Source organism: Macaca mulatta, chromosome 7 (genome assembly GCF_049350105.2).
Source record: "Macaca mulatta isolate MMU2019108-1 chromosome 7, T2T-MMU8v2.0, whole genome shotgun sequence".
NCBI classification, from domain to species: Eukaryota; Metazoa; Chordata; class Mammalia; order Primates; family Cercopithecidae; genus Macaca; species Macaca mulatta.
The window spans coordinates 161,694,913-161,722,648 of record NC_133412.1 but is presented as its reverse complement, the minus strand read 5'-3'; the positions used below and the strand labels follow the sequence as shown (position 1 = coordinate 161,722,648).

General features: G+C 43.9%; 1 protein-coding gene across 1 annotated transcript in view; it reads left to right on the top strand.

Moving 5' to 3' along the window:
* The window catches only part of PTPN21 (protein tyrosine phosphatase non-receptor type 21), a 90,094-nt gene extending 66,773 nt beyond the window's left edge, over nt 1–23,321 (top strand). The window contains exons 11-19 of the mRNA XM_015144342.3: nt 2,167–2,227; nt 2,854–2,938; nt 7,696–9,128; nt 15,020–15,157; nt 16,348–16,569; nt 19,046–19,174; nt 19,363–19,597; nt 20,023–20,183; nt 20,827–23,321. Coding sequence (XP_014999828.3) covers nt 2,167–2,227; nt 2,854–2,938; nt 7,696–9,128; nt 15,020–15,157; nt 16,348–16,569; nt 19,046–19,174; nt 19,363–19,597; nt 20,023–20,183; nt 20,827–20,955 — 2,593 coding nt within the window. The 3' untranslated portion in view covers nt 20,956–23,321. The remainder of the gene's footprint in view (nt 1–2,166; nt 2,228–2,853; nt 2,939–7,695; nt 9,129–15,019; nt 15,158–16,347; nt 16,570–19,045; nt 19,175–19,362; nt 19,598–20,022; nt 20,184–20,826) is intronic.
* The last annotated feature ends 4,415 nt before the right edge of the window (nt 23,322–27,736 follow it).

Here is a 27,736-nt window from a genome sequence, read left to right as displayed (position 1 = left end):
TTTTTGAGACGGAGTCTCACTCTGTCTCCCAGGCTGGAGTGCAGTGGCGTGATTTCGGCTCACTGCAACCTCCACCCCTTTGGTTCAAGCGATTCTCCTGCCCCAGCCTCCTGAGTAGCTGAGATTACAGACACCTGCCACCACATCCAGCTAATTTGTGGGTACTAATTTTAAGGAATATATTAATGTGCAGTTAAGGAGTATTTGTTTTTTTTTTTTTTTTTAAAAAAACCAGACACACCACGCAGACTTGTCTCACCAAAATAAGTACTGGAAGAATGGAACATCTTTTGGAAAAGAGACATTTATTTTTCATTAACAGCCTGAATACTTTCCAATAACAAAGAATATGAAATTATATATAAAAGCTAGTAAAAGCAGTTGTAATCACCTGATGTTAAAACTAGTATGTACTGGTTTTCTTTTTATCTCAAGAGTCTTATAAAAATAAGCTAATATTCAGGGTTTTTGAATATAAGATACTAGTTTTCAGAGTGTTAAGAGTAATGTTAATTTATGAGACGTGAGGCTTGATATTATGGTAAATTTACTTAAATGGATTGAATATTCACTTTGTCATGATGGATTTTCTAGTAATTAGTCCTTAGAACACCGTAACCAAAGGTCACAGAATATTTTTGTAATCAGTAATTATGTGTTACATAAGTACATGAACCAGGAATAGATGGTAAAAGGTCTAAGAAAAAGTGCTTTGACAAACTACATGTCATCAACAAAGCCAAGAATTCAATGTGTGTAGGTTCCCAGATCTTGCAGTAAAACTGACCACACAGAAGAAAAAAAAATCTTGCCTTTATTTAAAAACAATAGTTACAAATGGGCTTTTCTGTTTCTTGTTCCTTTTTTTACCTTATTGTTTATTTAAACATAGAACTTGCCATGCGAATAGTTTAAAATCTCACATTATCAGATAAGTATTCGTCAGCACTCCCTAATACATTTAGGTGCCTTTTTTTTTTGACTGGAATCTCGCTCTTGTTGCCCAGGCTGGAGTGCAATGGCGCAATCTCACCTCACCGCAACCTCTGCCTCCTGGGTTCAAGTGACTCCCCTGCCTCAGACTCCCGAGTAGCTGGGATTATAGGCACCCACCACCACTCCCAGCTAGTTTTTGTATTTTCAGTAGAGACGAGGTTTCACCATGTTGGCCAGGCTGGTCTCAAACTCCTGACTCCAGGTGATCCACCTGCCTTGTCCTCTGAAAGTTTGGGATTACAGGTGTGAGCCACTGTGCCTGGCCTTAGGTGTTTTTTAAAAAATATATTCAAAACAAATCAGAAATTTCTTGCAAAGAAAGGTAAATGGGTTTACCATCGGCTTACTGAGCCAAATCTTGTGCCTTGCTTTCCCTTGGTTCCTTAGAGGAAATGTAGATTTTACAAATATATATGTTTGAAATTTTTTTTATATTTGAGTTTTTTAAAAGGTGGGGTCTTGCTATGTTGTCTGGGCTGGTCTTGAACTCCTGGGCCCAAGATGCTCCCAAGAGGCTGGGACTACAGGAGTGTGCTTACTGCACTTGGAAATGTAGTTTCTTGTCACTAAAATTCTAAATTCATTTCTTTATTATGTTTGTAGTCTGTGGTTAACAGACTTTTAATTAAAGGCAGTTCTTACTGCTTGAATGAGGCTTCTGGGTTGACAGTGGATGGTTCCCCGGGAGGAAGGTTAGTGGAGAGATCCAGGGCTCCCCCAGCGCACAGGAGAAACACATTTGCATTTGCACTGACTCCCACTTTTCCTGCAGCAAGTGTGTGGGTGATACAGCCTCGTCTCTTTCCCCACTGCTTGCGGCTAATCCAAAGGTTTACTGGGATGGGCCTGGCAAAGATGCTCTGATCCCTTTGTGGGTCCAGGCGATGACTCTGTGTGGGAAGCCTGAAGCCACAGGGCAGGTTGAGGGGTTGGGGTAGCAGGAAAGGACTGAGAGAGAAACAGGCGCATACCACCACGCCCGGCTATTTTTTTTTTTTTTTTTTGGTTAAAAACAAAAAACTCCCTTCTTTTCTCTGACTTCATGACTTAGATAGCTTGTCTTTTTTTTTTGCCTTAGAAGATTTATTATTTTACGTTCCTATATCTTGTTTTGGTAGAATTTAAGAGACAGTGTGTATGTGCTCTTCTCAGAGACATCCTATTTTATAGGCAAACTCAGACTGTCACAGTGAACCCAATCAGGAGGAGGTCTTCTTCAAGGATGTCTCTGGTAAGAAACAAGGAAAATATGATTGCTTTTATATTTTAGTGATGTTTTTCCTTAATAAAATATGCTTTTAATACTGTTAATTTTGAGTTTGAACCATAAAAGTGTATTGATCTTTCATCATTTTTAACCAAAGAAATGGTGATTTTTTCCCATAGGTCTAATCTAGTATTTATATTATTATATTATACATATTTGAATATTAGGTCTGATCTTAATATTAAGAACTTAGACTGTTGGCCAAGAGTAATCCTAAGTTGGTATATATTTAAAATATTAGATGACTTTAATAAGATATTATAATACATATAAGCTTCTTATGTTCAAATGTTTATACAAGGAAATCTGTATCTATTCCTTCTTCCTCTTAGCTTTTTAGATGCAGATTTTCTTGTGGAGCCTAATGTCCTTGGTATCAGTCATAGGGCTTGGCATTGCCATTTGGGGAAACATAGAAAATGCTAGATATGATAAGAACTACTGTGTCTTCATGTTTATTTTCCATATATAATATATTTAATTCCTTCAGAAGTTTTTTTTTTTAACAGAAAGAATCCAGTGGATAATAACTTTACCTGTATTACATAAGCAATGTGTTTTAACCCTGTGTCCAACTTTCCATTTCTTAGCCTAAACCCCAGCCCTACGTGATGCCTCCCCCACCACAGCTGCACTATAATGGACATTATACAGAACCATATGCTTCTTCCCAAGGTAAAGTACATTGTTTCTGCCATGCCTTACATAGTTATTACTATGGATAAATCTGTGAATGCTTGGAGATTGTGAAGCCTGGACAGGTTTTGGCTGAAGTTGCACCCCAAATTGCATCATGATAATAGCTATCCTGGATTCATAAAAGAAGCCAATATATTCAGTTTTTTTTTTTTTTTTTTTGAGACAAAGTCTGAATCTGTCACCCAGGCTAGAGTGCAGTGGCGTGTCTCAGCTCACTGCAACATCCACCTACCAGATTCAAGCGATTCTGGTGCCTCAGCTTCCCAAGTAGCTGGGACTACAGGTGCGCCACCATGCCTGGCTAATTTTTGTAATTTTTAGTAGAGATGAGATTTCGCCATGTTGGCCAGACTGGTCTCAAACTCCTGACCTCAGGTGATCCGCCCCCCCTCAGCCTCCCAGATTGCTGGGATTACAGGTGTGAGCCACCACATATATTCGGGTTCTTGAATATATGTAAAAAAAAGCAGTATCAAATTTTGATGCTCCACTGATCTCAAATTTGGCCAATGGGAAACTATCAAGCTAGTTCCTATGTCCTTTTACCACTACTCTATTAGCCTTTAAGTGCTTCTTTGCTGTCTGACAAAGAATTCCCGGGGTTACTTTTCTTCCCCTGCCAGAGGCTTTCCTATTGTAAAAGTTAAACATGTGACTACTGCAGTTTTCACTTGAGAAGTATAAGGAATTGTATTTGTAACAAACTCCCAAACTGAAGTTTAAGCAGTGGGGCTATACCAAATGCTAAGGAGGTTTATGCAGATGAGTATTTCCACATCTTAAGAAGCTTATCTTCAGCCTGGGCCACAGGGCCAGACCCAGTCTCTATCAAAAACAAACAAACAAACACACACAAAAAAACTGGGCCTGGTGGTATGCGCCTGTGGTCCTGGCTACTCAGGAGGCTGAGGTGGGAGAATTGCTTAAGCCCAAGGTGGGGGTGGAGGTTACAGTGAGCCAAGACTGCACCACTGCACTCCAGCCTGGATGAAAGAGGGAGACTATCTCAAATAAAATAAAAAATAAAAGAAAAAAAAAACTTAGAATCTGATAGTTGAAGATAAGACAGGTGCACAAATAACTTTGTCTTTCTCCCCCTGAACCCCTTTTTGTGGAGAATGGGGTCTTGCTATATTGTTCAGGCTGGTCTCAATCTCCTGGGCCCAGGCTGTCCTCCTGCCTCTGCCTTTCTAAGTGCTGGGATTATAGGCCTGAGCTACCACTCCTGGCACAAATAACTTGAATATGATAGTTTTTCTGAGACAGCATGTGCAATTACCATGCTTCTCAATGGAAGAGAGACTCATCACATTGGGGAGATTGAGAAGAACTCTCTGTATCTGAAAAGATGGGTGGATTTCGGCAGGTAGAAAGGCAGGGACTTGACTGGGGTTGCTGTTCCTAGTTTTGGGGATAGTGAACGCCATGCACAGAATGAAGCAGTGCGTGTTTGGAGAGTAGAGTGGTCCAGGTTCCCTCTTGGGTAAGGAACTAGTAGGGAGTGATGCATGAAGGGACCAGAAGGTGGGATGTGACTATTGTTTGTGTCGGCCCTGGTGTAAAGATGAGCGTTTTCATGCAGTGAGGTGGGTAGTAGGGAGCAGGGCTTTGGAGGTAGAGCCCGAGAGTGCCCCCCTCACCACGTTCTTCTATTTCCTTCCTCTCGCGCCCTGCCCTTGTCTGGTACTTGCAATCCTGGCCCCTCCCACTTCCGGGACCTGGCTGTCCTCTGCATTGTCTCATTTCGCCATTCATTCTCTTTCCTCCGTCTATAAACATCCTAATATTGTTTGTTCTCCTCGCTTTAAGTGATGGTTTGAGCGATCTGCTTTCCTTTCTCACTGACTTCTTTTTTTTTTGAGACGGAGTCTCGCTCTGTCACCCAGGCTGGAGTGCAGTGGTGGGGTCTCAGCTCACTGCAAGCTCCGCCTCCCAGGTTCACGCCGTTTTCCTGCCTCAGCCTCCCGAGTAGCTGGGACTACAGGCCCCCGCCACCACACCCGGCTAATTTTTTGTATTTTTAGTAGAGACAGGGTTTCACCATGTTAGCCAGGGTGGTCTCGATCTCCTGACCTCGTGATCCGCCCACTTCAGCCTCCCAAAGTGCTGGGATTACAGGCGTGAGCCACCGCGCCCGTCCTTTCTCACTGACTTCTAAGAGTATTCTCTGTGTGCTGCTTCTGCTTGCTGGTTACCGCCCACTCCTCTGCCTTTGCCACTCTGTTAAAGAGGCCCTCTCCAAGGCTCCCAGCACCCCCGCATCCCCTCACCATCACGTTCAAGCCTTTGTACCTTCTGGAAACTCTCCTTCTGGCATGCTGGGTTTTTCCCTCCTCCTTCCCATCAGTATTGTTTGGTGTGCCCTGCAGGTCTGTCCTGTGGCTTCTTCCCTCCCTCTGTGAGCTTCCCAGGGGTCTCATCCACATTTAACTTAACTTTTCTTTTCTTTTTTCTTCTTTTCTTTTCTTTTCTTTTCTTTTCGGAGACAGAGTTTCGCTTATATTGCCCAGGCTAGAGTGCAGTGGTGTGATTTTAGCTCACTGCAACCTCCACCTCCTGGGTCCAAGTGATTTTCCTGCCCCAGCCTCCCAAGTAGCTGGGATTACAGGCACGCCACCACGCCCAGCTAATTTTGTATTTTTAGTAGAGATGGGGTTTCTCTATGTTGGTCAGGCTGGTCTTGAACTCCCAACCTCAGGTGATCTGCCTGCCTCACCTCCCAAAGTGCTGGTGTTATAGGCATGAGCCACCGCCCCCAGCTACAGGATCATTCTTTTGCCTAGTGTTCGAGACTTCACACAATATTCACTGAGCCTGCTCTTCCAACCTTACTTCCCAAGTTATTTTACTCCTCTGTAGCTATCTGACACTCCAGCCACCCCATCTTTCCGGGGGGTGCTCCCTGGCTTTGCCAGTGCTGCTCTGCACCCCCAGGTGCCCTTACCTCATGCACCCTTCTGTTCACATGCCATCCAGACCAGATAGGCAGGGCTATGCTGTGCTGAGAAAATATTCCATTCCAAACTCTCAGGGAAGTAATAGTAAGGGTCACCTGTCCATTGCACACTGCACTAGCAGGAGGGCTCTGCCCTCTGTGAGTCTGCGGTAGGAGCTTGAGCTGGAGAGCCTCTTCTCTCTGGAATGTTGTTTGTTGGTCAGTGTTGCAGTTGGAAGAGAGCCTGGAAGCTGGCTTTTAACTCTCTGTACACTTTCCCTTGACCATTACTAGTCGCATTGCTGTGCCTGGTATCAAGGGGTGAGGAGGCATAATCCTGCCTGCTCTGAGAGGTTGAGAGACCTCACTTCTGATGGAAGCTGGACATGCCCACCTCACCCACTTACCCCTCAAGTCCCCTTAACTGCCATATCTTCTGCGAGGTGGTTCTTGGTTCTCTCTTCCTTGTCCCCATCAACCCCACCCAGGCTGGAAATGACCATTCCTTCCTCTGGACTCCTGTAACCTTTTATCTCTTCTCCCTTCCTTGAATTATGGTGATTTCATGCATACCTTTCCCCTTTTCGTGCCTGTATTCCAACTGTCTTTTTCCCCTTCTATTCTCAGTATTGCCTTTTCCACATAACAGTACCATAAATGGCTAGATGGTTTGTGGGGTGCAGAAGCAGGGAGACTAGGTGGATATAGAGCTAGTTCAGACAAGCCTGGGGTAGGGGCCCGAGCTGTGACAGCAGTGAGAAAAGTGGGATTGCAGAGATGGAGCCACGACCAAGCTTTGCATAGACAAGGAAAGCACAGTGACAAGGAAGTGCTGTGTGTCAGCAGAAGAATACCATGGAGGTTTGAATGCTATTTCCTCACAGCCTTATGTGCCACCAGAATAAAGTGTACCCACCGGGTTGTGGCATATTAAGTATCACTTAAATCACTGTGGAGATTTTGAAGCACAAATAATGCCTTTCAGAGGAAATTGTTATTTGAAGGAGTTGGCTGCTGAGTGTTAGAAATCATCTAGGGTTAGAAATCATCCTCAGTAACAGAAGGCAGGTGAGCTACAAATTGACTAGAAGAAACATGGCCCCTGTCATCCCTGGGCAGGGACACATGCATAGCTGTTGTAAGATTAGGTTAAACTGATTCTGTTAGCTGCAGGTCTGAATCTTCCTGAAACATGGGAGCCAGGGCAGGGGGCAGCTGCAGCTGTTTTAATGTGACTCCTCTTGGCTCTGGACACTTTATGGGCTGTGTGGCTGCTGGTGACACTGTTGGACCAGAGAAGCTCAGATCCTGCTATACCATTACCCTTTTACAGTCGAAGCTTGTGTATTCATTTGGGAAGAACAATCAAAAATTCCAGTTAAGGAAATGCTTACAGACAGTCGGTGCTTGAACTGGCTCAGCAGCAGCAAGGCCACATCCCTACCCAGGGAAGAGAGTCCCCAGCCCAGTGCCTTGAATGGTATCTCTGCCTCAGCTTCCCCAGAGTACCAAAAAGTCTGCTAGTCTGCTGTGTGTGTGGTTTGTTTAAGACAGGGTCTTACTTTGTCACCCAATGAATGCCACCCCTTAAGTAGGCAGAGCCACCCCCATCCTATAGATGAGGAAGCCGAAGCTCCCAGGGTCACTCAGATAGTGTGGCTAAAGCTAGGTCATTTTAGCATGGATTTTTACAAGCTGTGTTCAAATGTCCTCAGAGGTAAGGGCCGATCTCAATATTTGGTTGGAGTAATTAGTCCAATTAAAAAAAAATCTCATTTTGAACTTATTCTTTTTCTAGATAACCTCTTTGTGCCCAACCAGAACGGATACTACTGTCACTCTCAGACAAGCTTGGATAGAGCCCAGATTGACTTCAATGGTCGGATTCGTAACGGCAGTGTCTACAGCGCACACAGCACCAACTCCTTAAATAATCCTCAGCCCTACTTGCAGCCCTCGCCGATGTCGTCCAACCCAAGCATCACCGGGAGTGACGTCATGAGGCCTGACTACGTCCCATCCCATCGGCACAGCGCCCTGATACCCCCGTCCTACCGCCCCACCCCAGACTATGAGACTGTGATGAAGCAGCTCAACAGGGGCCTGGTGCATGCGGAACGGCAGAGCCACTCGCTGCGAAACCTCAACATCGGCAGCTCGTACGCCTACAGCAGGCCCGCGGCGCTGGTCTACAGCCAGCCCGAGATCCGCGAGCACGCGCAGCTCCCCTCGCCGCCGACGGCGCACTGCCCGTTCAGCCTGAGCTACAGCTTCCACAGCCCGTCTCCCTACCCCTACCCCGCCGAGCGGCGGCCCGTGGTGGGCGCGGTCAGCGTGCCCGAGCTGACGAACGCGCAGCTGCAGGCGCAGGACTACCCGGCCCCCAACATCATGCGGACGCAGGTGTACCGGCCACCCCCACCCTACCCGCCCCCCAGGCCAGCCAACAGCACGCCCGACCTGTCCCGCCACTTGTACATCAGCAGTAGCAACCCCGACCTCATCACGCGGCGCGTGCACCACTCGGTGCAGACGTTCCAGGAGGACAGCTTGCCCGTGGCGCACTCGCTGCAGGAAGTCAGCGAGCCCCTCACCGCCGCGCGCCACGCGCAGCTGCACAAGCGGAACAGCATCGAGGTGGCCGGGCTCAGCCACTGCCTGGAGGGCCTGCGGCTCAAGGAGCGGACGCTGTCCGCGTCGGCGGCGGAGGTGGTGCCGCGAGCCCTCTCGGCGGGCTCCCAGCCCAGCGTTTTCACCGAGAGAACGAAGCGGGAAGGGCAGGAGGAGGCGGAGGGTTTGAGATACGGCCATGAGAAGTCCCTGTCAGACGCCACCATGCTGATCCACAGCAGCGAGGAGGAAGAGGACGAGGACTTCGAGGAGGAGAGCGGGGCCCGGGCGCCCCCTGGACGTGCGCGCGAGCCCCGGCCTGGCCTAACCCAGGACCCACCTAGCTGCCCTCGCGCCCTGCTCGCCGGGCCCCTGCACATCCTCGAGCCCAAGGCCCACGTCCCGGACTCGGAGAAGAGGATGATGGACAGCAGTCCCGTCGGCACGACCGCAGAGGCCCAGCGGCCCTGGAGAGACGGGCTGCTGACGCCCTCCATGTCGGAGTCCGACCTCACCACGTCTGGCCGCTACCGAGCCCGGAGGGACTCCCTGAAGAAGAGGCCGGTGTCGGACCTCCTCTCTGGGAAGAAGAACATCGTGGAAGGGCTCCCGCCCCTGGGGGTAAGCCACGCGGCGAGCAGTGCCCGGCCAGGGGACTGCGCCTTCGCCCTGGTGGTTCTTTCACTCATCACGTCCCGTGTTTTTCAGCTCCTCTTGTTCTTCTAACGTTCTTCATTCCCCCACGTCACTTTTTGTCTAATTTTGAACACATTGAAATTTACATATGGAAATCATGGGGATCCACTTGAATTTTAGTGGTTTTACTGGAGATTATTATAGATGAAGTGAAAAGGTTAAATTCACAGGGCTTTGTCGAAAGGAATGGAAAAGATGAAAGGTTTTAGTAACGCAGTGTTAAGGGAAAGACAGTTAAGGTTTCATGACTTTAGCCAGGATTGCTTTAGCCACCCATTAAAAATACTGTGGGTGATGCGGCACCCACAGTATTTGTTTAGTTTGTTGAAGAGATACCTGAGAAAAGCATCCAGGAAAGTGTTCCCAATCCTAATATAATTCTCCAGGTTGGAGTGTGTGTAGATATAGCTTACATATCTTGGCTGTGATTCTCCAGAGTGATCCTGGAGTTGGGAAGGTGGCACTTTGTCAAGGCAAATCCTGAGACGTCCAGGTTTCTTAAATTTAAAAGAAAGATGAATTCAACTGAGAATCTAAGGAAAGTCCCTTGTAGAAGATGCAATTCTTTAATATTCGGCCTAATAAATAAATATGAATTAAGCACTTTTTACCTACTTTGAAGCAAAATATAAAAAAGCATAATAGCATCATCTCTAGCTGCCATCCTTGGAGCATTTACCATGGGCCAAGTATTTCCTCTACTTTTCTGGCCTATTTACAGTAAGCCTATTGTTATGCCTGTTTTATAGTTGAAGAAACAGACTTAGATATTAACTAACTTTTCAAGGTCATATGACTAGTGAGTGACTGAACTGGAATTTTAAACCCATACTTAGCAGCCCGTTCTGTTATCATCTACATTGTCAATGTATGTTCTGCATTGAAGTATACTGTATATATTCTATTAAGTCATAATTACCTGTTGAAGCCTTGCTAGTCTTTCACTGAAACTTTTTTTTTTTTTTTTTTGAGAGGGAGTCTGGCTCTGTCGCCCAGGCTGGAGTGCAGTGGCCGGATCTCAGCTCACTGCAAGCTCCGCCTCCCAGGTTTAGGCCATTCTCCTGCCTCAGCCTCCCGAGTAGCTGGGACTACAGGCGCCCGCCGCCTCGCCCGGCTAGTTTTTTTTTTTTTTGTATTTTTTAGTAGAGATGGGGTTTCACCGCGTTAGCCAGGATGGTCTCGATCTCCTGACCTCGTGATCCGCCCGTCTCGGCCTCCCAAAGTGCTGGGATTACAGGCTTGAGCCACCGCGCCCGGCTTTCACTGAAACTTTTAAACTCCGTCCTCAACCTGGGACTAAGCATTTGTGGCCTTGTGATGAAGTGTGTCCACCCGAAGTTATTTTGTTGCAGTGCTCAGGCTTCCAGCTTTTCCTGGCCCACATCTCCACTCCTCATGCCCCGCACTTGAGCCAGGCTAACTTAATTAGGGCCTCCATCGTATCTTCCATTGGCTTCCAGTGTCCTGGCAACTAGGGTTCTCCTCCCCACATCGCTGCTAAATTGCAAACTCAGACAGGAGGGCTCATTTCAAGTGTGGTTCTGGCCTAGTGTATGAGATCCTTTAAGATGCTGCAAACATCTTGCTAAACAGGAAAAAACCCACACTATTATAGTGCTTATGAAAGAGATTAATGTACAAAAACCTACTTAACAAAAAAAGTACCATAGATTTAAATTTGCTTTTTTTTTTTTCTTTTGAGAAGAGTCTTGCTCTGTTGCCCAGGCTGGAGTGCAGTGGTGCGATCTCGCCTCACTGCCTCCTCTGCCTCCCGGGTTCAAGCGATTCCCCTGCCTCAGCCTCACGAGTAGCTGGGACTATAGGCACCCGCCACCATACCCAGCTAATTTTTTATATTTTTAGTAGAGACGGGGTTTCACCGTGTTAGCCAGGATGGTCTCCATCTCCTGACCTCGTGATCTGCCTGCCTCAGCCTCCCAAAGTGCTGGGATTACAGGTGTGAGCCACCACACCTGGCCTAAATTTGCTTTCTTTCAGTAAGTTTTGGGTTTGAATTTTAAGTTGATTTTTAAGTTTTTCACAAGTGTACAACATGACTCACGTACCTGAACAGTAAAAGTCAATGCCTTCAGCGGACACAGATTTAAGAGTGTAGGGAGCAGTGATTCAGGGATAAGATGTGGGTAGATTTTCCAAAGTAACTCTACCTGAATCCCAGAGCCAGCTGGACAGAGTCCTTTAATACTTCACACCCTTCCCATTGCATTAAGAACTGTCTGTTTTTATGGTGACTCAAGTACTTTCCGCAAATGCTAATTGAGTAGAGCTAAGTACTCAGTACTCAGGCCTATTTTATCCCTGTATGTTTTGAATGGGGTCTGGTAGGTTCAGTTAAATCTGAGGACGTTGATCAATTTGGTTCTCTTAAAAGAACTTTTCTCTCCCATTGACTTTTAAGACCACAATAATAGTAAAATTATGTGATTGGATTATGGTTTTGGTCCTTTTTGCTTACAGGATTCTACTTAAAGAATGGGTATGGCAACTGTGGTCACGAGGAAAGAGCAGAGGTCCTACGAGTTAAGAACCTTGGGGCTGAGTCTAGAGCCTGCCATTTGTTAGTTCTTGGTGACACGGTCAGGACCCTTCATGCGTCAGAACCTCAGCTTCCACATCAGATAACCTCAGATCACGAGGACGGTCATCCCTGCTCTGCCTGCTTCATGGCATTATGTCCCACATGCAGTTAGGCATGAAAAAATGCCTCCTGAATTATATGATTCAGCATAACTGATTTTAACCAAAGATTTGCTTTTATTTGTTTTGACACTGATTACCTTGTAAAAGAGGCAGCCATGTGGCCTCAGACAAGCTATTTAATCTCTCTGTGACTCAGCTTTTACGTTTGTCAATGAGAGGACCCCAGAGAATTGTTGGGGGAATAAAATGAGGTTCTGGCACATTGAAAGAGCTTAGTCAATATTAACATTACTGTGAGGTGGCATCATACATTGAACTTAATGGTTTTCAAGAGTGGAAGAGGCCAATCCCCTGTTGTCTCCTCTGACCTTTCATAGTAACATGGGGTTGCCATTATCTTAATCGTTACAACAAATTTCCTAATGTGAATTAAGGTTATGGAGGTTTAGTATTAAAAACAGTGAAATAAACTGCAGACAAGTAGGAATGATTTTAGAATTCTCCACCCATCTCCACCTCCAGCGACCTGATTGTTATCTTAAAGGCAGACTGGTTTGGGTGCTCATACATCTACATAAAGATTTTTTTTTTTTTTTTTTTTTTTTGAGGCGGAGTCTCGCTCTGTCGCCCAGGCTGGAGTGCAGTGGCGCGATCTCGGCTCACTGCAAGCTCCGCCTCCCGGGTTCCCGCCATTCTCCTGCCTCAGCCTCCCGAGTAGCTGGGACTACAGGCGCCGCCACCACGCCCGGCTAATTTTTTTGTATTTTTTAGTGGAGACGGGGTTTCATTGTGTTAGCCAGGATGGTCTCGATCTCCTGACCTCGTGATCCGCCCGTCTCGGCCTCCCAAAGTGCTGGGATTACAGGCTTGAGCCACCGCGCCCGGCCATAAAGATTTTCTTTTTGTTGTACCCTTTAGTGCAGTGGTTCTCACATAAGAAATCACTGTGCAGGGTATGCATTAAAATCCTATGCTTATATTCTAAGGGCTAATTAAGGCATATTCCAGGCTAGTTTTGACTACATACAACATTCTTCCAATACTGGCTTTGAACTGACCTCACAGCCAATCAACTTTATCCAGCGTGTCCCAGTGTGGGATATTTTGAGTCATTTTCAAGCAGAGAAGTGCGGGAGCTAGCTCGTATTGGCTGGCAAGAGCCGACTTAAATTTTCAGGAATCTTGTGAGCCAACTGATGTGACATTAACAGTTTGAAATTGGCTGTGATGGGAGTATTTACACCATGGATATGGGCAAACACCAATCAAAACTTCCTTCCAAGAGCCAGTGTTAAATATTACCAGCACATCACTGTTTTCTGCACGTTAGAACCATTAAATTTCAGCCTAAGCAGGAACTTTTTAGTCTGTATGCCTGTGTCTGAGTGTATCTGTCTCTTTCTGTCTAGGTGAGGCTTACAGAGGAAAAGTGACTTGCCTGAAAGAAGTTGGTCAGTTAGAGGCCACATGTGAACCCAGGCCTCTGCTGCTTCTAGTCTAGACTGCATTATGTGGGGAGCTCATTATCAAATATGAATTATAAAATTAAAAATTAATCCACTTAGCTTTTTGAGTTAGGCACCAATCATAGTCTCCAATTACAGCAGCAATCTTTTAGGATTTTTTCCTCTCTTACCAAGATGCCTTTTCCCTCTGTTCTTGCGCCATTATCATGGGGCTTCCTGGCCTGTTACAGGTTGAGAGAGCTGGAGTAACACTGATTTTGTTTACAGGGCAGAACCATTTTTTTCCAGTTGGGGCTACTCATTATATTGATGTCCTCCAAGGAAGTGCAGTATATCCAACGAAACTTAGCATTTGTTTTTTGAGACGGAGTCTCACTCTGCCCACAGGTTGGAGTGCAGTGGCACGATCTCAGCTCACTGTAATCTCCGCCTCCCGGGTTCAAGCCATTCTCCTGCCTCAGCCTCCCTAGTAGCTGGGACTACAGGCATGCGCCACCCTGCTGAGCTAATTTTTGTATTTTTAGTAGAGGTGGGGTTTCACCATGTTGGCCAAGATGGTCTCAATCTCCTGACCTCATGATCCGCTTGCCTCGGCCTCCCAAAATGCTAGGATTACAGGTGTGAGCCCCCGCGCCTGGTCAACTTAGCGTTCTTATGCTTATTATTCTCAGAGAGGAAAATCATGCTCTAATAATAACTTCAGGAAGCACCTGATTTCAGGAGATAAGATTTTGTTGATGCCTTCTGTTCTGTCCTGTCCTCCTGGTGTCATGATGGAGATTTTAGCTCTGTTTTATTTTCCTTGTTTAAAAATGTAGCCATTCTGAGAGGTAGCGTGATCTAACCCGGGTCATCCAAGTCCACGCTAGAACGCAGAGTAGCATAGGAGGAGGGAGCTTCAACACACAAAGGGGGCTGCTGCAGAAAGCATTTAATTTTTTCAGAATGACTTAAAGAATTTATATATTTTAAAAATTATAAAAGCTGGCCAGGCATGGTGGCACATGCCTGTAATCTCGAGCACTTTGGGAGGCCACCACAGGAGGATTGCTTAAGTTTGGGAGTTTGAGACCAGCCTAGGCAACATAGTGAGACCCCATCTCTACCAAAAACACAGAGATTAGTTGGGCATGGTGGCATGTGCTGGTATTCCCAGGTACTCGGGAGGTTCAGGTGGGATTGTTTGAGACTAGAGGTTGAGGCTGCAGTGAGCTAGGATGGTGCCACTGCATTCCATCCAGCCTGGGTGACAGAGTGAAGACCCTGTCTCAAAGAAACAAAAACAAAACAAAAAAACAAACAATAAAAGCTTATTATAGTCAAGTGATTGCATTTAAAGCTTTTTGTTTTGTTTTGTTTTTGGACTTCAGCTGATTTTTTATGTCTGTCTTGTTTTAAAAGGAATGCGGTCTGCCTGGAGCCTCACCTTTCATTACAACAGAACTTTGTAACCAATCGTGTTTCAAAACCTTCTATCTGGAAGACTTATCAGGGCTTTGGCCTTGAAAGGAATGTCTTCCCACTAATGTTTGGTAAACAAGTGGTGTGTGAAGGAGTGTAATCTTTCTGGGTTTATTGTGAAAGGAGAACACTCCCTTTGTGTGTTCCTGGTCTTCAGTGCGTTGACATTTCTTTTCACAGGGGTTGTATTTGTGTATGTTTCATATATACATATAAATTCTTTTACAGGGAATGAAAAAGACTCGAGTAGATGCAAAAAAAATTGGTCCTCTTAAACTGGCTGCCCTAAACGGACTCTCCCTATCTCGAGTGCCTCTGCCTGATGAAGGAAAGGAAGTGGCTACCAGAGCAACAAATGATGAAAGGGTACGTATGGGACACACGGGGCTTTGCGCCTTCTCTGGAACAACCGGTAAATACTACACAGATGCCTTCATGAGATTTTGGTGAATTTTCTAACGCAATTTAATAATAAATGATTGTTAAGGAATTTTGTAATATGGTCCTCAAAATTGGGGCAAATGTATAGCTAATGTCTATAGATAATTTCAGGTTTGAATGCTGATTTTTTGTTTGTTTCTCAGTGTTCTTTTTTACCTTCTCTTGGCCTTTTGGGGCAGTCTTGATTTTGATGGCCTTAAAGTGAGAAGAAATCTACAAAAATACAGGAGCATACATAGGAAAGACAGTAGACACTGACTTTTATTATATTGAAAATTTATCTCGAGAGTAGTTTCTCAGTTTTTCAAAACTTCCTTTTGTGCCTGAGGTGTATTTTCTAAGAGTTTTTATTACATGAAAATCAGATAGGCATACATTTGCTTTACAACGGGATCCTGGAGGTAGTTTCCAATATTTCCTACTGCTTTAGTCTTTTATATGTCATATGATATAAAATGAAAACACGTGTTCATAGATGTTGGAACTCATTATCCGTCCCCTAGATTTACTGTTCCCCAGGAGAATTCCATCTATTAGGGGTCACAAAATTGACCACAGATCTAGAGAAAATGAATTCAACAAATTTCTTTAGGCCAATTTTCAACTTTAAACAAAACTTTGCATTATATTTCTCACCAAAATGATTGTCTTTGTTCTTTTAATTCTTGTTGTTGTGACTTGTTAAAATTTTAACTTTGTTTTCACCTAGAATTTTGTTTTTGTTTTGATTTGTTTTGATTTTTTTGAGATAGTGAACCTCACGGTTCACTGCAGCCTCAACCTCCTGGACTCAAGCAGTCCTCTTGCCTCATCCTCCCAAGTAGCTGGGACCACAGGCATGCACCACCACACCTGGCTCATTTTTTAATTTTTTGCAGAGACAGGGTCTCACTGTGTTGCTCAGGCTGGTCCTGAACTCTTAGGCTCAAGTGATCCTCCCTCTTTGGCCTCCCAAAGTGCTGGGATTACAGGCATGAGCCACCGTGCCCAACCTAGAATTTTCAATATTAGACAGTGCTAGGTGTGAAGCAGAAAACAAGATTTCAAATATACAGTCAAAAGGTAGCCACGACATGTGGCTGTATTCATGTTATTCCACATATTCTGTTTTATAGTGTAAAATTCTGGAACAACGATTAGAACAAGGAATGGTATTCACAGAATATGAAAGAATTCTTAAGAAACGGCTAGTTGATGGGGAGTGCTCAACAGCACGACTCCCTGAAAATGCAGAAAGAAATCGATTCCAAGATGTTCTTCCTTATGACAATGCGAGAGTGGAGTTGGTCCCAACTAAAGAAAACAACACTGGTTACATCAATGCATCACATATTAAGGTGAGAGGAACGCCTCAAGTAATAAACAGCACATGCAGTTTCAGTTAAATTACAAGAATGGTAAGAATTGTATTCATGTCTGTTTAGAATGCAGATATTTTAAAATTTATTTTCATTTCATTGTTTTAGATAAACACTCTAGTTTTGAACATTTGTGACAAACTGTACTACAAGCTGGGAAATCCACACACCAGTGCTAGGTAAAAAGTGTCTATCAGACAGAGCCAAAGTCATGTCTCTCCATGTGCGAAACCACTCTGCCCCCAGCACTGTTAGCAGGATTCAGGGCACACTTATTTGCCTGGCTTTTTTTCTTTTGCCTTTTTTGAGATGGAGTCTTGCTCTGTCACCCAGACTGGTGGAGTGCAGTGGTGTGATCATGGCTCCCTACAGCCTTGACCTTCTGTTGCCTGGCTTTAGAACTTTGTCCTTCTAAATCTGAAGACCTCTTTTTAGCTCAGATTCTTCTGGGAGCCACTGAATTGCTAGTTTTTCCTCATCACATACTGACATGCATTTTTATGTAACAGAAGTGTCTCGGCTTTTTGATGGTGTTCACAAAAACTTTCAAAAGGTGCCATCTGTTCTCTTTGCATACTCTTTGTAATAATTTTTAAGTATCATTTTGTTCTTTGAAGAAGTGCTTTTTTCCTGGAACCAGTATAATGTCATTAAACTGGGGTAATGTTTATGGTGAGAGATAGGGGGTCTAGTTTTATTTTTCTGCTTATGGATATCCAGTTTTCCCACCCCATGTATTTAAGAGACTGTCCTTCCCCAATGTATGTTCTTGGCACCTTATCTGGGGTAATATCACTGCCATGAAAATGGACAAAATGATGATTCACAACACGTGATGGAATAAAGCCAGATGTTCCTTCTTCCTCATTGTACCCTTTGTTCATGCTGGCCACATTCAATTCTTTTTTTTTTTTTTTTTTGAGACGGAGTCTGGCTCTGTCATCCAGGCTGGAGTGCAGTGGCCAGATCTCAGATCACTGCAAGCTCCGCCTCCCGGATTTACACCATTCTCCTGCCTCAGCCTCCCGAGTAGCTGGGACTACAGGCGCCCGCCGCCTCGCCCGGCTAGTTTTTTGTATTTTTTAGTAGAGACGGGGTTTCACCGTGTTAGCCAGGATGGTCTCGATCTCCTGACCTCGTGATCCGCCCGTCTCGGCCTCCCAAAGTGCTGGGATTACAGGCTTGAGCCACCGCGCCCGGCCTCAATTCTTTATTTTGGGAAGGAGAAATCTCATGGTGAGTGAAGAAGTAAGTGTGGACAGGTGGTGCTTTTTTTTCTTTAGTTTGCAAGTATTATTTGAGAAGGGAACAAGCTGACACCAAGGCTTTCTGGAGACTGGAAGTCTGCCTGTGAATGCCAGGACCCCTTGATGGCTTTTGGGAACCTATGCACATACTCTTTTATTTTTAAATATAAGATCAGCATACTTTACTTAAAAATCGAGCATTTCTTTGAAATAACTCATCCAGTCTCATGACTAGATGGATAAGAATGAATGATACTGTAGTTCTGTAGTGATATTTCAAAATCTTCAGCAGCCACTTGCAGAATAGAGGAAAGAATTTGAGACCTGGGTCTGACTCCTAGATCTAAAATGAGGTGGGACCTCACTTTATAAGCTGTGTTGTGGGACCTCATCTCAGTTATATGGAAATAAATAAATGATGCCGGCTTCTCACTAGCCCTTCCTCCTCCCTAGTACTTATTCACTGTTACAATCTGCTACTCATCCACAGTGGCAGCCACTGGGTGCTCAGTGAGATGATGTGGAGCAGTGACTAGGGGACTGGCAGCCCTGAGTGAGAGTGCATGTGACACAAGGCTTCGCACTGGGTTTTACATTTAGTGAGCGTCTGGAGACAGTTATTGTCGTCACTCAACATTGGTGAAGCCAAGATTTAACCCAGGTCTCTTAACTACAAATCTAGTAATTACTGTTGTATTAGACTGCTCTCAAGGAAGTTAAATCTTAAGTGGAAACTTAATATTATTGTGGAGAGTGACCTTGACTCAGAAGTTCAGAGGTGAGACTATCTTAAGTAGGAAGTTTTTTTTTTTTTTTTTTTTTTTTAAAGAAGAGGAACCATGGCTGTAATAATAGCTACTTATTGAGTTATATACCAGGTACCATAGATACTGACTCAGTCCTCACAACGACCCTATGAGGGTAGGCAGTATTTTTATTTTATAAATGAGAACTGAGATTCAGCAAGGTTAAGCAGGTTGTATAGATATTATGTATATTCACAGTGCCTACGTTTATAAAAATGTCAGTAATGCAAATTGTATTCACAAGGGAAAAGATGAAAAGTCTTTCCTTATTCTGCTGAATAATCCAGTTTACTACTTTTTTACTTTTTTAAACAACTTTTTTAGTACTACCATGAATGTATGCATACATACCTATGTATATTATACACACATGTCAATTTTTTTAACCTTTTCTAATCCCAGGTCTCTGTCAGTGGAATTGAATGGGATTATATTGCCACACAGGGACCATTACAGAATACCTGTCAAGATTTTTGGCAGATGGTATGGGAACAGGGAATTGCAATTATAGCAATGGTGACAGCAGAAGAGGTAGGTATTCATTTCTCTTAAGTGATTTTCTCAGCCTCTGAAGAACAGTTAATGTTAATCATCTAGAATCCTGACCTGTGGAGAAAAAGGCAGGGTAGGGTTGTGGTTCTGTTTCAGATGTGCCATCTGTGTGAGAAGGGCATCCATTGTCGGATCTCGAGTCATTTAACCGTGCTCGTCTTTAACAGGAGGGTGGAAGGGAGAAGAGCTTTAGGTATTGGCCACGACTTGGTTCCAGGCACAACACTGTCACCTATGGAAGGTTTAAGATCACGACCCGCTTCCGCACAGACTCTGGCTGCTATGCCACCACGGGCCTGAAGATGAAGCACCTCCTTACTGGGCAAGAGAGGACCGTCTGGCACCTCCAGTACACAGACTGGCCTGAGCATGGCTGTCCAGAAGACCTCAAGGGATTTTTATGTGAGTGACTTTTAAGTTTGTTCCCAGGACAGCTGCCTCTGGAGCTGTTAAATAGAGAGGAACATTTATGTTTCTGAAATATTTCCTTTATGTTCTCTCATATAAGCTTCGGACTTGTTTTAACATAAAGAATACAAGTGTTTTGGGGAGGGTTAACAAGAGGTTTATAAATTATGATTTGGTAGTGAGTAGAATGCCACAACTGACTCAGTGTCTCCCCCATTTCATTTTGTAGACCAGAAAGTGGGCAGAGGTAGTGACTTGCTCAGGGTCACACTGTCCCTCGGTGGTTGGGTTTGGTTCACTGGTACCCAGTGCTCTTTGTCTGCAGTCCTCTTAATCAGTGGAGAGAATATGAAGATTGAGTCGTCAATGTGATATGCCTTGATCCTTGAGTATTTTTCTATTTCATTGATTTTCCACAGCGTATCTTGAAGAGATCCAGTCTGTTCGACGCCATACAAATAGCACAAGTGATCCCCAAAGCCCAAACCCTCCGTTGCTGGTCCACTGCAGTGCTGGGGTAGGAAGGACTGGCGTGGTTATTTTGTCGGAGATCATGATCGCCTGCCTGGAACACAATGAGGTGATGGCGCTTATGATTGCCTGGCCTTTTTGGGTGGAAATAAGGCTGGGGAAGAGAGGGACGTAGTGACCTAATAGCTCTTTTTGCGCACATTTCCTTGGACTCTGGTGGCCTCAAGATGTCACTAATGTTCCCTGCAAAAGGCTGTGTCTTCTTGGAGAGTCTCAGTACCAATTAGCATATTAAAGACTGAGAAGTCATATGATAAATAAAGCTGTTTAATTTTGTTTTACTTGCTCAAGGTTTTTCAAATTTGAGCTCAGAACTCTTTCTTTCTGTTTACATTTCAAGGATGATTCATGCTGCCCGGAGCCCTTGAGGGAAATAGATATTGACAGCACACTCTGTTTTTGTAGAGTCTTGGTATTTAGTGAGATATGGTCATTATGTCCAACCATACAGAGTCAGTGAGCTATACCCAGGGAATGTTGACGAAATAGTCTGCATGGACATTCTATTTATAGTTAAAACTCATCCGAAAATCAGAAGTAGGCCATCATGGCTTATTTCTAAAAGATGCTAAAGTAGAAAAGAGACTGTGTGCATCTCCTAACCAGGTTTCTGCCAGGACACTAGTGTCTTCCCATCCTTTCTCTCTCCCAAGGGGAACGCATTATCTTCATTACCATTTCTCTCAACCTAGGTACTGGACATCCCGAGAGTACTGGACATGCTGAGGCAACAGAGAATGATGCTGGTGCAGACTCTCTGCCAGTACACGTTTGTGTACAGAGTCCTTATCCAGTTCCTGAAAAGCTCCAGGCTCATCTAAGCTCCCAGATTCCTTACGGGGCCAGTCATGTGAAGCGTTTACAGCTTTAAAAAAAAGCGCTTGCCTAACTCATACTTTCCCCCCTTGACACTTGATCCACGCAGCGTGGCACTGGGACGTAAATGGTGCAGTCTGAATGGCGGCGCACTGAAGGAAATGTGCGAAGCACAGGCTGAAGACGGGTTTCTAACCTGGGAAAGGTGCTCAAGGAGGACTTGGTTTCAAGGGCCTTGCCCTGCCCTGGTCTGTCCGGTTTGCAGTACTTGCACACATTTTGGAGATTGTATTTTCTAGACAATGCTCTATTTTACTGAAGCTATGCTGGGCAATTCTGGCAATCATTAAAGCGCATAGATTTCTATCTTAAACTAATTTTTGATAATGGAGTTTTATTTTATGACAAATATTTAGGGATTTTCTAGTGAGAAACAACTTTGTGTAGGGATGATCCACAGATATGAGTGGCTCCTATTTAACTTTGTATTTAAAAATCATGTTATTATCTTTTGTAATTTTTTGAAAACCTTGGTTACTTAATGGTTTAGTTACCAAACTGAAAACTATACTGAGAATCTATAAGTGTTATTTTGAAACATCAAAAGGATTTTTCTATCCAGAACATTTTTTATCCTAAAAATTCTATATAGTTGTATCTTCTCTATTTTTCAAATGAGAGCTCAACTCATTTAGATACTGAAATGAGTCAGTTAATGTAAAGTTGGGATGAAGGCACATTATTTAAAATGTAAGAGTTAATAAACATTATTTTTTCAGTATTACTCATAAATCTAAATGAATTTGATTTTATTGGTTGAAAATGAAGTGAAAAACAATTGCCTAGGGTGGTTTTAAGCACTTTTTTTGTTAAAAACATATCTTTGAGTTTTAATGTATGTGTTGTTTTGTAGATGGCACAATAACAATGGGCGCTGAGAAGTGTTTTGGGAGAGATTAAGGACTAAGTATGTAAGATGACTAGGACAAGAGTGGGGGAGTGTGATGGTAAATGCAGGATGCCTTCGTCTTTACAAAAATGCAGTATTATCTATACTCAGACTGAGGTGCTGGGATGGAGAGCAGGGGCTTGGAGTATGGGGGCTGACCCCACGGCACTGTCCCCAGGGAATTCAAGTCCTCTCACAGCCCGTGACTTACTCTGTTTCCTTGGGGGTTTTCCCACCTAAACCTGTATTGTTTCTTTTTCATAAATAAATTCAGCATTATAGTATCATTAAAAGAAGCCTTGAAGAGGCGTATTTTTCCTTTTGGTTGAAGGAAGGGAATAGTTAATAATAGTTTTCACCTCTTCTCCCACAAAGTACAGTCCAAATTTGTGCACAGAGATTGCTATGGTATTCAAGAGGTACTTGCATTTTAGCTCCTTAATTCCCTGGTCAGTGTTAGCTGTTTAGTGCCCCCTCACCCATCACGTTTAGGCACATCCCAATAGACAGAACCAGGCTGAGTTACAGGGGGAGTGTGTCATCACTGGCCCAGATTAAGATGGCCTTGTCAGAATGACCATTGAGTAGGTACGGATGAATGGAATATTTAGTGGAGGAACCCTTTCCTTTTTCCTTCTTTTTGGGGTCTCTTCTTAAAATGAAAAGCTTCCAAAATATCAAATCTAGGGCTGTTTCCTAAATTACACTATTCTAGGCATCATTTTGATTCCCATGTCACTCCTTAACTCACTTCTTTGAGCACTACAAGTATGTTGTCAGCCACGAGACAGGACTTCCTAAATAGTGTGTGCACCAGCCTAACTCTGCCTTACTCAGAAACCAACCACCTAAGAGGAAACTCAGAAGATACTAATGAAAACTAATTGAAAGTATGCACACTTCTCATGTAGGAACAAAATTAAAATTTTACATTTTTATTTTACAATGTAAATTACATTTTGTAGCAACAAAATGTAAATTTTGTAAATACAAAATTCTTTTTAAAGTCCTGTTTAAAGAACAATAGAACTAAGTGAAAATATTCAGAACGAGCTCCTTAGAAGAAAGGAGTAAGAATTTTTTACTGGGACTATTTCCCATCTCTAGAAAAAGTGCTTCTTCCCTTCCCCTCCCTCTCCATGGTGCGTTTTTGTGAAAATGCTTTTCTGTCAGGTTTAAACAGTAGCTCATTGACAAGAACATATTGTAAAACAAATCCAATTAAAGAGTAATATATGGTCTATTTGTGTTTCTGTTGTAATAATTTGATAAGTAAACTTCTGAGGGCAAAATTACTGTTTAAATCTATCACTCTTAAAATGTTGCATGTTTGACATCGTTCCTAAGAGCCATGTAATTTTAAACATTTAATTGCAGTTAGTGAATATGAAAGGATTTCTGAATAAAAATCTATCCACATTACTAAGCTTTGAAATAGTGTGATTTTCAAGAGCAAACTAGAACATTGAGGGTTCATAGGTTTACCGCCTCTGAAATTAGTATATTAATGTCTGCCAAACTTACACAGTGCTTCATGTATCTTAGTGTCTTTAATACAAATTATCAAAATGTGCACTTCTACAAAGCATCGAGTTATAAACCAGTGTTTTCCACTGATCAATTTTGGTATCTTTGGCATCAGTTTTCCTGATTAGTGGGGTCTTTTGATGAAATAGTTTAGCTGATAGTTTTGATCACAGAAAGTACTCATTTTATTTTTTATTTTTGAGATGGAGCCTTGCTCTGTTGCCCAGGCTACAGTGCAGTGGCACAATCTCGGCTCACTGCAACCTCTGCCTCCTGGGTTCGAGCCATTCTCCTGCCTCAGCCCCTGAGTAGCTGGGATTACAGGCATGCACCACTATGCCCGGCTAATTTTTGTATTTTTAATGGAGACGGGGTTTCACCATGTTGGCCAGGCTGGTCTCCAACACCTGACCTCAAGTGATCTGTCTGCCTCGGCCTCCCAAAGTGATGGGATTATAGGCGTGAGTCACTGTGTCCGGCCAGAAAGTACTCATTTTAGAATATCATTTGGAATGCTTATTGTAGTCATTTATTATTAATGTCTTCTGGAACATCTATGAAGCATTCAGAAAATGCTAGAATTTAGTCTTTAAAACCCTTTGGCCGAATTAGAAGCTGGGCCTGTGCTTCCTTAGAAAAGTCCAGAAAGCAATGTCTAGTCAGAAACCCAGGAGGGAGGAGACTGTGGTGGTGTGGGACTGAGTGGTGACAGCATGACGTGGCCAGCTTTTCTGTGAGGCTTTCACCATCAGAAGACAGGAGTCATTTCAGATGGGTTGAGATGTTAATGTTCACAATATTAAGAAAATTTAAATATACAACTATGTACAGTAAAATAAACTGGAGATTAGCTGCAACTTGACAAGAGCAGGTTTATTGTTTGAGATTTGCATGAACAAATGGAAACAGGAATTACTATTGTAAGTAAGACTTTTTTTTGTTTTTTGTTTTTTTTTGGAGATGGAGTTTTGCTCCGTGGCCCAGGCTGGAGTGCAATGGCACGATCTTGGCTCACTGCAACCTCTGCCTTCCGGGTTCAAGCGATTCTCCTGCCTTGGCCTCCCAAGTAGCTGGGATTACAGATGTGCACCATTACGCTGGACTAATTTTTTATTTTTAGTAGAGATGGGGTTTCACCATGTTGGCCAGGCTCGTCTCAAACTCCTGATCTCAGGGGATCCACCCGCCTCGGCCTCCCAAAGTGTTGGGATTACAGGCATGAGCCACTGTGCCTGGTTGTAAGTCAGACTTTTTAAAGGAACTCTTTTGGGTGGAAATGTAGTTGAACTTGCTTATCAGCAAGATTTCATGTGGAACAAGCTAAAACTATCCCTTTCCGGTTTAATTTTTTTTTTAAAGAATCTAAATTGCAGGGGGCTTTCTTTTGAGCTGAGGGATAGACATTTCAAAAGTAGAGGAATAGCTGCATTAGAAATTTGCCTGGGAAAACATTTCTCAATATGAGCTTTTCAAATTCCTGTAGATAAGAGCTCCATTTACCCTACTATCTAAAATTATTTATAGAAAAATGAGGACAGCCGGTCGTTGTGGCTCACCCCTATAATCCCAGCACTTTGGGAGGCCAAGGCCGAGGCGGGTGGATCACGATGTCGGGAGTTAGAGACCAGCCTGGCCAACATGGTGAAACCCCATCTCTACTAAAAATACAAAACTTAGCTGGGCATGGTGGCACGTGTCTGTAATCCCAGCTACTCAGGGAGGTGGAGGCAGGAGAATTGCTTGAACTTGGGAGGCAGAGGTTGCAGTGAGCTGAGATCTTGCCTCTGCACTCCAGCCTGGGCAACAGAGTAAGACTCTGTCTCAAAAAAACAAAACAAACACAAACGAAAAATGAGGAAACGTTAGGAAATTCAGATCAAAGTTTGCATGTTTTGGGGATACTTGGGTAGATAGGATTTTAGAAAACATTTGAAGTCCTTGGATTGTTAAAGTGGTGGCACAGTTTTCTGTGTATTTCAGGTAGTTCCCAAATAAAAAATACGCTCTAAAAGTTCACTTGTATGTTGACTTTTAGTGATATTTACCCATGCAAGCAATACTCTTGGTGTTAACTTTTAGTTTGTGCCCCCGAAGCTTACTCAAACCACAGGAGCCCTGAAAGGTAAGCAGTGGTACAGAACCAAACCATATCTTTTTTTTTTTTTTTTTTTGAGACGGAGTCTCCTCTGTCGCCCAGGCTGGAGTGCAGTGGCCGGATCTCAGCTCACTGCAAGCTCCGCCTCCCGGGTTCCGGCCATTCTCCTGCCTCAGCCTCCCGAGTAGCTGGGACTACAGGCGCCTGCCACCTCGCCCGGCTAGTTTTTTGTATTTTTTTGATAGAGACGGGGTTTCACCGTATTAGCCAGGATGGTCTCGATCTCCTGATCTCGTGATCCGCCCGTCTCGGCCTCCCAAAGTGCTGGGATTACAGGCTTGAGCCACCGCGCCCGGCAGAACCAAACCATATCTATATGTGTTCTGTACTCCAAGAAATTATAGGGCAACTTTTCTCCCTACTGCACCCTGCTGGTGAGATCAGAGAATAAATTCTCACTCCTGTCGGGCAGTGGCTCAGACTCAGAAAGCAACTGAAGTTAAACTGGTCAGTGTTTTATGGGGAAACTTTACCCAAAGTAAAGGCCAACCAACACAAAACCAGGGCACTTGACAAAAATACAACCAAGGACTCTCACAGGGTCCACTTCGCTCTCCTGTTACCTCCACTTGAGCAGGTGCTGGTATCCATGGCTGAAAGACCTGAAGATGAATCACATCTCAGGACTTTTTGCAGACACTCCCCAGCATCAGCCCAGAGCCCAGTAGCTCTGCTGGGTGACTAGATCTAGAAGAGAAATAACAATCACTGCAGTTTGGCTCTCAGGACGCACCATCCTTAGGGAAAAGGGGAGAGCATCACATCAAAGGAGCAACCCGTGGTACAAAAGAATCTGAACAGCACCCTTGAGTCCTAGATCTTCCCTCACATACTCTACACCCAAATGAGAAGGAACCAGAAAAACAATTCTGATAATATGACAAAACAAGGTTCTTTAACACCCCAAAAGATCGCACTAGCTCACCAACAGTGGATCCAAACCAAGATAAAATCTCTGAATTGCCAGAAAAAAGAATTGAGAAGATCAACTATTCAGTCAATCAAGGAGGCACCAGAGAAAGAGATGAAGTCTAACTTAAAGAAATATAAAAAATGATATAGGGCCGGGTGTGGTGGCTCACACCTGTAATCCCAACACTTTAGGAGGCCGAGGCAGGTGGATCACTTGAGGTCAGGAGATCAAGACCAGCCTGGCCAACATGGCAAAACCCTGTCTCTACTAAAAATACAAAAATTAGCTGGGCATGGTGGTGGGCACCTGTAGTCCCAGTTACTGGGGAGGCTGAGGCAGGAGAATTGCTTAAATCTGGGGAGGCGGAGGTTGCAGTGAGCCGAGATTGTGCCACTGCATTCCAGCCTGGGTGACAGAGCAAGACTCCTTCTCAAAGAAAAAAAAAAGATATAGAATAAGAATGGAAAAATCTCCAGTGAAACAGCATAAGTAAAAAACAATCATGGCTGGGCATGGTGGCTCACGCCTGCAATCCCAGCAGTTTGGGAGGCTGAGGCAGGTGGATCACCTGAGGTCAGGAGTTCAAAACCAGCCTGGCCAATGTGGTGAACCCTGTCTCTACTAAAAATACAAAAATTAGCCAGGTGTGGTGGCAGACACCTGTAATCCCAGCTATTCGGGAGGCTGAGATAGGAGAATCGCTTGAACCTGGGAGGCAGAGGTTGCAGGTACCAAGATTTTGCGATTGCACTCCAGCCTTGGTGACAAGAGTGAATCTCCATCTCAAAACAAAAAAGCACAACTTCTAGAAATGAAGAACACACTTAGAGAAATGCAAAATGCATTGGAAGATCTCAGCAACAGAACTGAACAAGTGGAAGAAAGGAACTTCACAGCTCAAAGACAAGGCTTTCAAATTAACCCAATCTGACAAAGACAAAAAGGAATTTTAAAAAAATGATCAAATCCTCCAAGAAGTTGGGGATTATGTTAAATCACCAAACCTAAGAATAATGGGTGTTCCTGAGGAAGAAGAGAAACCTAAAAGTTTGGAAAACATATCTGAGGGAATAATTGAAGAAAACTTTCTCAGCTCTGCTAGAGATCTAGACATCCAAATACAAGAAATTCAAAGAACACCTGGGAAATTCATCACAAAAAGATCATTGCCTGGGCACACAGTCATCAGGTTATCTAAAGTCAAAAAAAAGGAAAGACTCTTAGGAGTGATGAGGCAAAAGC